Raw genomic sequence first — 13,013 nt, 5'->3', positions numbered from 1 at the left:
TCGATTTAACTAAAAAGTGACGTCACGCGAAGTTAGGCCGAACTATGACGTATTTAAACCTGCCCTCTGAGCGGCCTAAAGTTAGGCCGAACTATGACGTATTTAAGCCTGGCTTATCTTTAGGCCACCTTCGAGAATAGCAAAAAAGATAGTCCATGGTTTAAACCAGGTTTAGGCCACTGATTTAACTTAGGCCGCTTTCGAGAATACCACCCATATGTCCAATCAAGACTAGACTTCTGGCTAATCACAGAAACTTTGCAAACTGACGTTGTAGAAAATGATATATTTCCATGTGTGCTGTCAGACCATGATTATGTTACATTGCACTTACATGTTAAGAAACAGAGAACGGGGCCTTCATGCTGGAAATTCAACAACAGTCTATTAAATAAAGAGGAGTTTGTTGAGGCTCTTAGTGACAATGTCCCTTTATGGGTTGATGAATATGAACATAAACATGACAAAAAAATGCTGTGGGACTGGCTAAAATATAAAATACGAGAGTTTACTATCCCATTTTCAAAAAAGAAAAAATGTGAAAAGGAAAAGCTGAGACAAGAGCTAAAGGAAGAGCTGAAAAAAATATATGAAATGGAAGGGGACAGTTTGAAAGAAGAAACTTTAATTAGAAAGAAACAAATTGAAGAGAAATTACATAAAATTTACGACTATTTTGCAGATGGGGCAATTTTGAGGTCAAAGTGCACGTGGTATGAAAAGGGTGAGAAAAGTAACAAGTACTTTTTATCATTAGAGAAAAGCCTGGCTGAAAATACATGTATTGATGTGTTGGATACAAAGGATGGGCTTATTCGAAAACAAGCAAACATCCAAATGTTTATTAAAGAATCCTTTTTAAAACATTTTTTGAGAATAGAGATATGGTATATCAAGAGGATTGTATGGAATATATTTGTCAAAGTAGACTTGAGCAGTTAACAGAATCAGAAAAGGCCTCGTGTGAAGGTTGCATATCATGCAATGAGGCAAAAGAGGAATTGATGAAAATGGCAAAAAATAAAACTCCAGGAAATGATGGCATTACAGTAGAGTTTTATGAGGTATTTTGGCCTTTGGTTTCAAAATATGTGATTGATTCTTTTAATGCTTCATACAATGACGAGTGTATGTCAGTTTCACAAAGGCAGGGAGTAATAAAATTAATTCCTAAGCCCAACAAGGACAAACTTAAACTTGGTAACTGGCGACCAATCACTCTGATAAATGTTGACGCAAAAATCCTTTCTAAGTGTTTAGCCAAAAGGATATCTAAAGTGATATAAAATTTGCTCAACAGTCAACAGACTGCTTTTGTTAAAGGGAGATATATTGGAGAAGGGATTCGATTAATATCAGATCTCATGTTTTATGCAGAAAAAGAGGATTTACAAGGTATAATAATGGCATTGGATCTCACCAAGGCATTCGATTCATTAAGCCATTCATTTATTTTCCAATGTATGGAAGCCTATAACTTTGGGCCCTCACTAATACAGTGGGTTAAAATTTTATATAAAGATATCAGTAGCTGTGTTTTGTTAAATGGGTTCACTACAGGTTACTTCAAAGTTAGCAGAGGAGTAAGGCAGGGTGATCCTCTTGCACCTCTGTTATTCATTTTGGGATTGGAAGTATATATGAATAGAGTAAGAAATAATGGCAATATTGTGGGTTTTGAGGTGGGGGGAAAGGAAATAAAATACACAGCTTATGCTGATGACATAACATGTTTTTGCAAAAGTAATGAGTCCCTAAAAATTGTATTTTCAGAGTTTGAGGAATTTTCAAAAATGTCTGGTCTTTGTATAAATAAATCTAAAACTGAAGGCATGTGGATCGGTAAGAATAGGCATGAAGGTGAAAAGGACAGTGCTTATACATGGCCAGAGAAGGGCATAAAAGTTCTGGGCATATATTTCTCATATGACTTTGAAGAAGCAAGGAAAATAAACTTTGAAACTCGAATTAAAGAAATGAGAAATATACTTGCTAAATGGAAAAACAGAGGACTAACATTGATTGGCAAAACACAAATCTTAAAAACCTTTGTAATGTCCAAAGTAATTTATCTCTTGTCCAACATTTCATTGCCCACTGAATTTGTCAAAGAAATTGAGAAGCTCATGTTTTCATTTATGTGGAACGGTCCGGACAAAATCTCAAGAGCAACTATGTATGCTGATTACTCAGAAGGGGGACTGAAATTCCCAAATATTCAATGTATGATAAATACTCAGCTGGTAAAATGGGTTCAACGATATTTTCACAAATCAGATCACAGCTGGACTATTCCTTTTGAGAAGTTCTTAAGGTTATATGGTGGTAAATCTATTTTGGTCAGTAATTATGCAATTGAGAAACTACCAAAAATCGAGGATATTCCTCCATTTTATGTTGCCTTATTGAAAGCATGGTTAAAAACAGATATTCATTGTGAATTGGTTACTAACGATAGAAGTCAGGTCAGTATACTGAAGCAGAGTGTCTGGAATAATAAGTTCATTCTGGTTGATAACAGGTCATAATACTGCAGAGCATTACATGAGGCAGGGCTTTGAAATATATACCAATTGTTTGATAACAATGGAAAAATTCTCCATTTTGATTTTTGGAATGAAAAAGGTGTTTCAAACAAATATTTTTTTACAATACATGGCAATAGTGAACTCTGTGAAGAAAAAGTGGAAATGTGAATTTGTTCCCTTGGTATTCAATTTTTTTTTAATAGATAAAGTGAAGAGCACTCTCAATTAGAGTTCCTGTTATCTGAACTATATAAACTCAAGTCGAAAATAGTGTATTAGGGTTTTCTTTCTGAAGTAATAGCAAGACCAGTTTGTGAACAATTATTCTCTAGCACTTTGATATTCAAGAAAACGACTGGTCACAAATCTATATTTTACCTTTCAAGTGCACAATTGAAGTAAAAATGAGAGTTTTCCAATTCAAACTGTCACATAACATACTTTATACTAATAACAGATTGTATAAGATGAAATTAGTTGAGTCAGAGATGTGTACCTTTTGTAATTCAACTTTAGAAACACCTGTTCATTTATTTTATGACTGTGATGTTGCTTCTAAGCTTAGACAGGAACTTGTTGATAATATTGGCACGAAATTTAAAGTTAAGTTTGAAGATTTCAGCAAGAAAAGAATAATGTTTGGATTCATCAAAGATTGGAAAGGGCCCAATATGATGTTATTGAATCACTTGTTGCTTATGTTTAAAAGATATATTTATATCCAAAAATGCAAAAACGCAAAACCATGTTTAAGTGGGCTCATGTCTTTTATCAGTAACACGAAATATATAGAACTTAACATTGCAAAACAAAAGAAGATTGAAGGAATGCACTATAAGAAATGGTCCCCTGTGGAAGAATTATTTTGATTTTAATCCTATGATATATACTGTAGAAAAGAAAGTGTTACCCACTATTTCTGTATTGTTGGACGTTTTTCATTTGTTTTTACCTTTGTAATTATTGTGCAGTGATTGTTATGATTATTGTTATCATGATGAATATACGAATTACTTGATAAATAAAAGTTTTAAAAGATAAAAAAAAATGATAATAATAGTCTCATGAAGTGGAGAAATTGTATTATGTTTTTGTAGTAAGAATTGAAGTGGGATAGATGGGTTCTTTCACATTTGCCATTGAATCAGGCATGACGAAGGGTTTTGAAAACTTATTTGAGGTAAATTCGGTAAGGTTTATCGTGAAAATCTCAGTCACCATATGTTAAACAAATTTTCTCAAGATAAGAGCTCATTCGCTACGCCCTCTAGCATTTATAGACATTATAATTATATTACTTATACAGTGCGTCCAGAAAAAACGAAACCGAGAATTATCGATGTTTTGTCATAATTTAGACACATTTATAATTAATAAAAGACACATATTTGGAAAGCTTAGATCCTCTTCTTTCATTTGATGCAACTCATGAGTTATTAAAATGAATTTGAAGAGAGGAAACCAAAAATTCATTTGGCGGACGGTATCTGAATTTCATAGAGAAAATCACATGTCTAGAAAGTTGAGTTCCTGCCCTTTCATATAATCCCTCAATTAGGAAAAATGAGCGAGGAATTGCAAAGTTCTGTTTGTTTAAAGTAGTGCTTGCATTTCCATATTTTTTTCAAACGAATTCGTTTTTCACTGGCTTCCTCCCGTATAGCAACAAGCAGAATTGCCATGCATGAAGTCTTTCGTCTATGGCCGATTGTCAACGAAACGGAGTTAAGTCTTTTGTTAATTCCGTTTGTTGTTACGGCAGGCAGCCAGTAAACACGAATTCGTTTAACTAAAATTATGGAAATGCAAGCACTGCGATTTTGAGATTTTCACAATAAAACCTTTCAGAATTTACCTCGAATAAGTTTCATCACCCTTCGCCATGTTGAGTCAAAGGAAAATCTGAAAGAATGCATCTATCCCGCTTTACAACTTACTACAAGAAATGTGTGTGTGTTGGTATTTAATTGACTTTTATTAGAGCTTGCCCAAAGCTTAGGCACGAAAAATTTTCTAAAAACTACACACTGATTATTTTCCAAAATGAGGACTGCTAGTGGAGATCTTCCACAATGTTCACAAAAATGAATACGCATACAAAATACATAACCATTTTCGTAATATAATCAAATTACATGTATATGGGTAAATCGTTGTTAAGACAGTGCCTCGTTACAATTTATTTCATTCATTTTTTAATTGCATACGTAAAGGTGAAACAAACATTTTGCACCCCGTACAAACTAGGGGTTATGGGGTTCGCGCGACCCCCCCCCCCCTATTTTTTTTCTTCTCAAGTTTACATGTTCACTCACTATGCCCGCTCGCAAATGATTTTCAGGTCTTTCAGTACGCAAACGTACGCACATTATACACACAAATAATATTCAGAAGTCAGCATGACTTTGTGTATTCCTTGAGCCCAATAATGTACATTATTTCAAAATACGTGATATCGCACATTTGCAATATGGATTTTTCATTGTTTTTTTCTCTTAATGTTATATCATCAAACACTTGGAGTAAATGAATCCCGAAAACCTTATTTATTCTTGGAGAGAGGAACATCTCATCTATTAAACAAAAGCATCCTTTTAAACAGAGAGGGGGTCATCTGAGTCATCTATTTCTCGAGAAGGAGAGAACATGTTTGAGGGTAGGCCAACTTTCATTTATCTGATGCGACACTACGCGACTCTTACTGGAAAAACTGTTCAATAGGAAGAGCGCCACCTGCAGGCTTTTTTTCATTGACGACTCTTCAAATGTTCTGCAACCAACTCACCCCCACTTTGCCTTGTTTTTAAATTATGATTACTAATTTAAAATCGTAAAAATGCGGAATTTAAACTCGTTGACACCCCTCTCCCCCCCCCCCCCTCTCTCTCTCTCTCTCACTACTCTCTCTTTTATTTCATACTGATGCTTTCACAATCTTGCAAATTGCCAAAGCCTTAAATGTATGTTTAATTTGAAATGTGATATGTGAATGATACCAATCATGGGAGCAACTGAATTGGATTTAATTGTGCAAAATCTTGTTTGCTTCTTTATTGATATATCGATCATTACCATGACAACTTTTTAACCATGTTTTTATGCGAAAAACATGTTTATGCACTCCCCTAGCTTTTACTAAATTGGTTTAAAGACAAAAGAAAATCTGCATTTTACCTACAAAGTTTAATTTGTTTAATTCATTGTAGCATCTATTTGATTATATAATTCCCAGATTTGGGGTCGTGGTCGAGTGGTTACATCGCCGGACTGTTGATCACAAGTTGGGGTTTGAGTCCCGCCGCGACACTAATGTCCTTTGACAAGACATTGATCTACATTTGCCACACTCAACCCAGGTAATGTAAATGTGTACCTTGAAATGGTAGAGCGCCGTAAAGGCAGCACAGCTAAACATGGATAATAATCTCAAAGTTTGGAAGCGCTTAGAAACTTAATTGTAATTCGCGCTATATAAAAGTTGAGTATTATTATTATTATTGGTTTCTGTTATTGTCTTTGTTTCTGTTATTAAAGAAAAAACACTACACATCTGGCTATGCAATTTCCACCACAACATTTAATTCATAAGAATTTCAAACAAATATATTTATATTCATATATTGTATAAGTTCAACATATAATTGTAATGTAAATATGATTATAATATTCAGATTTCTGTATATGTACCAAGTAATCTGCCACAATGTACAAAGATGGCGACACGACACATGCTCCGACGGCGGTTGCCCCAGGCTTTATTTCATCAGGGATGTGGGGTTGGGGTTGAATTTGGTTTGGGTGCTGGATCTGTGCTTGGTGTTGGGGTTAGGTGCGATATAGGTAAATTTCCTGACCGGGTTGGGATCGGGAGTTTGATCCATGTACTTAATTGCCGCGGAGTAATTGTAGCCGGAGCAGGTGTCGTAGAAGCAAAATTATATATTATATGTACAAAACGAATCGCGATTTACTACCATAATGATAATACGCATAGTGTAATTTTACTTTGTCACTGATGTATACTTTGTAAAAAAAAACACTAAAAAACCTGTAATTCAGCTCTTGGGCCGCGAATGTTTTTTGGTGAGTTAAAGCATTTTAAATAAATAAATAAATAAATGAAATAACCTTTTTGAATGTGAAACAATGACAATTCACTTCATGACACTTATGTACAGTGTGTTGGGTATTATACATTCAACGTTTTATATTTTGTAATTCTGTTTGTTCATTACTTTAATATTCTTTATTCATTCATGTTTTTCGTTATTGTTTCATATATTCATTTTATACTTCTATCTACTCAAACTGGCGGTAGGTACAAAAATAAAAACGAGCGTTGCAACTTGTTTAATCGAAATAGTTCGATTCTTCTGCTTCGAATTATTTTTTAAGCAATCAAATGAAATATGAGATTCGAACATTAAATGATTGACCATGACTAATTTTTTTTTGGAGAGATTAAAGTTTTAAAATATATAAAATTTGCTCCGGCTGTAATAAGTGGATATTGTTATAATTGCTAACATTTATTGAAGTTCTATATCATGTAACTATAATACCAAAAGAGAAATCAAAATCTACTCTTTGAACAAAATCACGCTCTGCATGCAATTCTTGTCATATTTAATTACAAAAAAGCATAGTTGAATTATGTATGCGGTGTTTGGATACAAGTTTTAACATTGCAATAAACACAATATGGTTTGGTTAATGATGATGAAGGTTATGTCTATTACTGTTCTTAACCATTCAGGTAATTGAATAATAATTCAATAATTAAAATGATTTTATTTCACATGCAAAACATAATACAAGAATAATTATATCACAAAAAACATGGAATGAAACGACAAATATAATGGAAAAAGCACGAGAAAAGAGGAACTAACTTGAAGTAGAGCTTGTTGAAGTGTTAGTTTCTCAGATGCTGTTTTACAATATAACATGAACAAAGTATGCTTAGAAATACATGTAACATCAAATGTTATAAACAAATAAACTGGATTGTTTTCCAGTTTACGACGCCATACGTCCACCGCGGGACGCTTCATCAGGCCCACTATACCTACGGGTCTTTGAAAGGTTATCAGAGAAGGGCAGTTCTTTCCTGACGTTCGTCGACCGGAGCACCATGTTCACGGGTCAAGAATCATATGGCATCAGAGACCGGTCGGCCCGAAGAAGCATCCAGGAGTGAACCTGAAACGTCGCAAGCTTAGATTTTTGTTCGTAAACTTGGCTTGATGAAGGTTCTCTAGTGATTCCTTATAAGCTGAATGCTCTCTGGGGAACATCCATTATTATCTTTAGGAGGAAAAGGAGCATTATTTTCTCCGGGAATGGATCAATAAGAACGAGTTGAGAAATCAGATCTTCTTCTTCCAAGATGGTGGATTCCTCGTCGGGTTTTCCACCATAAGATACCAGAGGGGCTATCTCAGACATATCTTCAGGTACGTCTTGCATTTCATGTATGGACGATTGCTCAGCAGGTTGAATGCTACTTACATCGGTCATATCATCACCAGCATGAACTTCTTCAGAGGACACGTCTTCAGAAGTCACTTCAGATGCATCCACGTTCTGTGTACTGCGCACCGGCGATTTGTCAGGATGTCGACTACTACTTCTATCCGTCAAGTCATCCTGGGTTTTGGAAGCCATGTCTCCTGTATGCCCATCTCGAGGAGTGTGGTCATTGCTTGCTGTAGCTTCCTGAAGTACCTGGGTGTCGGTCTGTCCTTTGGTCTGGTCCTCTTCTAGAGAGGCCTCATCTCTAGTAGAGAGCTGCTGATTATTGACTTCTTTGTTGGCATATTCAGCATCGATCTGTTCTTCTACTACACCTAACCGGCAGTAAGAAAGAAATCAGATAATTGGTTTATTTCTCAAAACAGACCAAATTGAATTATTATGATTGTGTAGAACTTATCGCAGTGAATTTCAGAGTTTCTTTTATTTTTTATTTCACCAGGTAGTAGATAAGAACTTGAAGTTGGTAGTAAGCATCTGTTTGGCTATTTATTCACGAAGAAAATGCTAACTGAAAGTTGTACCTAAGCTCTTTTTAAGTATCTCCTCTCTGCATTACGTCACCTTAGTATTTATATCAACAGTGTAAAAATGTGGAAAACGAATCTGCTTCAGAAAATACCGTCAATCTGACTCTAAACACATGGGCCGTATTGTATACCGAATAGAACAGCATGTTGCTGAAGTGTTGAATGGGGTCGTCATTACGAAACTACAATTATTCTTAATGAAAATATACGTTACCTCCGCTGAGATAAAGGTCTGCAAGGTTGACCAACTTGGCAGCTTGCAGTGCCTTCGTTAGCTCAATCCGTTCATCTTCCCTCGACACACCTCTTCTCCATTGTTTCAGCATACGGCGAGTTCCATCACTGGTAACACGGCCGAACCTCATATTGGTCATGAGTGCTCTCTGTATATCACCATGTAGGATTCCCAGCTGACCAGCAAGGCTGTCGATCTTGGCTTCATCGTAAAGATCGTCAGCTATCTTCATTAAGATGTCTGCAAACTCATCGTCTGGGGGCTCCTCTCTAGAACGGTAAAAAAGACAAACATGGGGCGGTCAGAGAACATAGGTATGACGAATGAACTTTAAATTAGTACAAATCTTTATAAAAAAGTCAAAATAAGTTCTTCCGGTAATGAGACTATAGAGGATTATGTTATATTATAACTCTAATCAAGAGTATCATCTTCTATTTGTTTCATTACATAACGTTTTCATTGTCAAAGTCAACCTATAGCAGTTGACTGACACAAATAGACAGTGATTTTAAAGACCATGCTCGGCATGCTCGAATTGTTACATTTCATTTAAATTCATTAAAAGATTTCACTTTCAATTCAAATCACTTTAGACTGGAATGCAGCTAAGATTTTCATGTTTTTGTTAATGAGTTTCGATCTTTTATTCATTTCTGCTTTTAGATAATCACAGGTGGTCACGAAATATCTAAACATGATTTTGGATTTATAGAACATAAGTGTTGCCGCACTTTTAGCACTGTTATTGACCGTCTAGCACCACTCATTTTACACACCAAAGTACATTCCGTAGTAGTGTTGTCACTATAAGAGAAATAATGCGTTTATTGTCAATTTGTCATGTAAAGAGTAAAGATATTTTATCTCACCCTGCTTGTACTGTATCACTCCCCAGTCCTCCGGTTGAATTAGCCTCAAATGATGATGTGCCTGTCATGAAGGAATGAAGTCAGTTTGAATGAGAAGGGGGAAAAAAAGAATTTAAGATACAAATTTGGAATGTTCTCTATGCCGAGGTCGAGTGGTTAAGTCGTCGGACTGTCGATCATAAGGTCCGCGGTTTGAGACACGCTGCGGCACTAATGTCCTTTGGCAAGACATTGTTCTACACTTGCCACACTCAACCCATCAGGTGATGTAAATGGGTACCTGGCAAGAATTAATTCTTTGAAATGCTAGAGCGCCGTAATGGCAGCACAGCTAAAGCCGGGGTAATAATCTCCAAGTTTGGAAGCGCTTAGTGATTGTAATAAGCGCTATATAAAAACGGAGTATTATTATTATTCTAATTAATTTCAAAGTATATCAAAAATGGGGTAGCGAGCTATAAAGACCATATTACATTCACATTATACATATTCCAAAAATGTATATAGTATAATGCTCTAACAATAAAACTTTCAAAGGAAATTGAGATTGGAAAATAAAGTCTTACCACTCTGAGCTTGTTTTCCAGAAGACACCCAGGGAATGAAACTCCATTGATGTGTCTCTGCTTTCTTCTTCTGCTCTGCTGATCGTATCTCACTTTCTAGTTGAATTTTGGTTCTCAGCTTCCAGGTCTCACGCTTAAGTTGCTCCAAATGCCCTTCCTTATAGTCATGCTCCTTCTTCCAGCTTAATTCTATTGACCGTTTTTCTTTTTCAAATCGCGCTCTGTCTCCCTCTCTTCCTTTTTTGAATTCTTCAACTTGCTGTCTTAGAGTCGTCTCGTTCCGCTCTTTCTCCTGTACAATATTCGTCATTTCTGCTGCCAGTGAGCGCTTCTCTTTCTCAGCTCCTGCTCTGTCTCCCTCTCTTCCTTTCTTTAATTCTTCAACTTGCTGTCTTAGAGTTGTTACGTTCCGCTCTTTCTCCTCTAGCGTTTGTGTCAAAGTGTCTTCCTGTAGTAGCTTAGACACTAATTTCGTCATCATTTCTTCGTTGTCGGTCTCTAGTCGCTCAACCTGACGTCTTGCCTTCTCTTCTGTCCCCTGTAATTTTTCAGCCATTGTTTCAATACGCAGATCCTTTGATTGTACTTTCTTTTCAAATTCCATCTCCCTCTGCTTGTACGTCTCCATTATCTGTTTTGCTTTTTTCTCGTTTTCCATCATTGCCCTTTCACTATGTTCACGCCTTTCTTGTTCAACCTTCATGGTATCTTGTAGTCTTCCATTTTCACTGACTATGCTTTTGCGACTTGCACGGGACTCGTTGAGTTCCTGCTCTAAGTCTGTAATTCTTCCTTGGAGTAACTTCTTTGCTTCTTCTCCTTCTTTGATTTCTTCTCCGTGTATCGTCTGTGCTTCTGTGACACCCTTTCTCCCTTGGTTCCATAACCGCTCAAAGCTGGGTAACGAATAAAGCTGTATTAGGTCAGCAGACATTCCTTCGTCACCCTTCTTCATGCATCCATGAAGGAGGTCAAGCCACTGCAACGGTTTCTTATCTGAGCGATTGCCAAAAATGGGAGGGACGTCATAGATCTTAGTGATCCCGAGCTTTTTTAGTTTTTTTTTTGCATACTCGAGGAATTCTTTTGGCCCGGTTTCCATTGCACATACAGGGACGAGACCTATCCAAAAGAAAACAAATCAGTTCAATCAAAAACGTCATTTAATCGTCTCATGACCTCTATAATTATATGTAACCCACATTCGTCACCTAATCCCTTTTTGTTAGAGGGGGGGGGGGGGGGGGTACAATTTTTACACCAGAGTAAGGATCGAATCTGTTTATTTTTTATTCACATCTGTGCTCGAATATTGCCATTAAACGTGCTGTATGTGCATAGAGCATATCACCATTTTAGGGTTGTAAATAGAACTGGCGAGTGAGAGAAGGATCGATGGAGAGAGGGGGGGGGGGGGGGGAGAGAAAAATGATCAAGAAAAGAGACTGCAGAAGAACCAGAAAAGGGAGTAAACATAGCCGTAGTCAGGAGATAATTATACATTTACAACTATGAAAATCAAAATTTGTAATCACATGGGCCTATTATATAATAATACAGGCCTACACAAAAAGAGAAAAGTATCTGCATGCATGCACAAGGAAAGAAAAGGTATTTAATTTACAAATTAAACTGACGAAGGGCGTGTTAGAGTTCACGATATCATCATGATCGAAATTGATAAGGTGCAATTAAGGGCTTGAATGCATAATGGATAATATAGAAAACTAAGATAAGTACTTGATTTTAGGGTCATATTGCATGAATTATGGTTGTTTCCTCGATTGTTTTATGTCCTAGTCATAACTGTTGAAAAACCATTCTATAGCAGGTGTCATTATCGTTAGATACACGTACCTACCAATTTAATAGCATGGCAAATAACATGAATCTTTATATGTAAATACAAATTACCAACCTTTATATTCCAAAGTTTCTTGTGTGAAAATAATATGGCTCGTAATGTTATTCATTTTTTCATATCTTTATTCGTCCATTCTTATAATCAATACGGTGGTTTACATCACTGCATTGTGTGTATCAACAGTGCAATTGTTTATTAATTCACAATTGTTTAAAGATTCTCGTCCCACCTATAGCGTAAAGGATTGTGGGCAAACTTACCTGTAATGCTCTTTATTGCCTTGATGCATGGTAGGTAAAGGTCAAAAATAGACAGTCTAATAAAAATGAGAAAATGCACAGATTCAAAATCGTCATTATCACGTGGTGATAATTAAAGAGGTAATGACAATAAAATGCACACAATTTGATTTTCAACCCGCCAATACCGAAGGCCACCTCAAAGAAAAGAAATTGTTGCCGATTTTCCTTGCCACATTGCCCCGAAAAATGTTTCGGTCCGCGGTTTCAGAACGATGTCACGCGCCGCCCACAAGCGCCGTAATTTATGACCGTGAATCCTTCATAATTTCGATATTAAAGATGTAAAGATATCAAACATATTCGGGCACCTTGCTGTCAAATTCGGGTAACAGAAGTAAGGAGAAACATTATAAAATCACGTTTGAATGGACGAAAGTGATAAATAGTGGCGTATCTAAGTATTATTCCGCTATGGGCAAACCATGACATTGCTCCCCCTCCCCCCCCCCCCCCTGCCCAAACGTATCCGCATACGAATGGGCAGTATATTATATTGATTTCAATCTCCAAAAACACAATTTATTTTACCCATATAAATATTTCAAAGGCACCATCTACTGCAGCCATAAGCGTTCCAGCAT

At 36.3% G+C, this 13,013-nt stretch overlaps 1 protein-coding gene across 1 annotated transcript; it reads right to left on the bottom strand.

Moving 5' to 3' along the window:
• Nucleotides 1-7,467: 7,467 nt before the first annotated feature.
• On the bottom strand, nucleotides 7,468-12,721 carry LOC105441779 (apical junction molecule-like). Its single transcript, XM_011673224.2, has 5 exons — nucleotides 12,391-12,721; nucleotides 10,267-11,388; nucleotides 9,701-9,761; nucleotides 8,808-9,097; nucleotides 7,468-8,377 (listed from the first exon to the last, which is right to left on the bottom strand). The coding sequence occupies exons 2-5, from the start codon at nucleotides 11,366-11,368 to the stop codon at nucleotides 7,797-7,799; spliced, it is 2,034 nt and encodes a 677-aa protein (XP_011671526.2). The 5' UTR covers nucleotides 11,369-11,388; nucleotides 12,391-12,721; the 3' UTR covers nucleotides 7,468-7,796.
• Between the last annotated feature and the right edge of the window lie 292 nt (nucleotides 12,722-13,013).

This window comes from Strongylocentrotus purpuratus, unplaced genomic scaffold (assembly GCF_000002235.5).
Source record: "Strongylocentrotus purpuratus isolate Spur 01 unplaced genomic scaffold, Spur_5.0 spur5_contig_856, whole genome shotgun sequence".
Taxonomy (NCBI): Eukaryota; Metazoa; Echinodermata; class Echinoidea; order Camarodonta; family Strongylocentrotidae; genus Strongylocentrotus; species Strongylocentrotus purpuratus.
This window is presented reverse-complemented; position numbering and strand designations above follow the sequence as displayed.

Bases quoted from the DNA above. Each gene is read 5' to 3' on its own strand.
- LOC105441779 (XM_011673224.2), bottom strand. From the start codon at position 11,368: ATGGAAACCGGGCCAAAAGAATTCCTCGAGTATGCAAAAAAAAAACTA. The intron at 9,098-9,700 runs GTGAGATAAAAT...TTACCGTTCTAG, and splicing joins AGTGATACAGTACAAGCAGG to AGAGGAGCCCCCAGACGATG. The intron at 8,378-8,807 runs GTAACGTATATT...ACTGCCGGTTAG, and splicing joins AGACCTTTATCTCAGCGGAG to GTGTAGTAGAAGAACAGATC.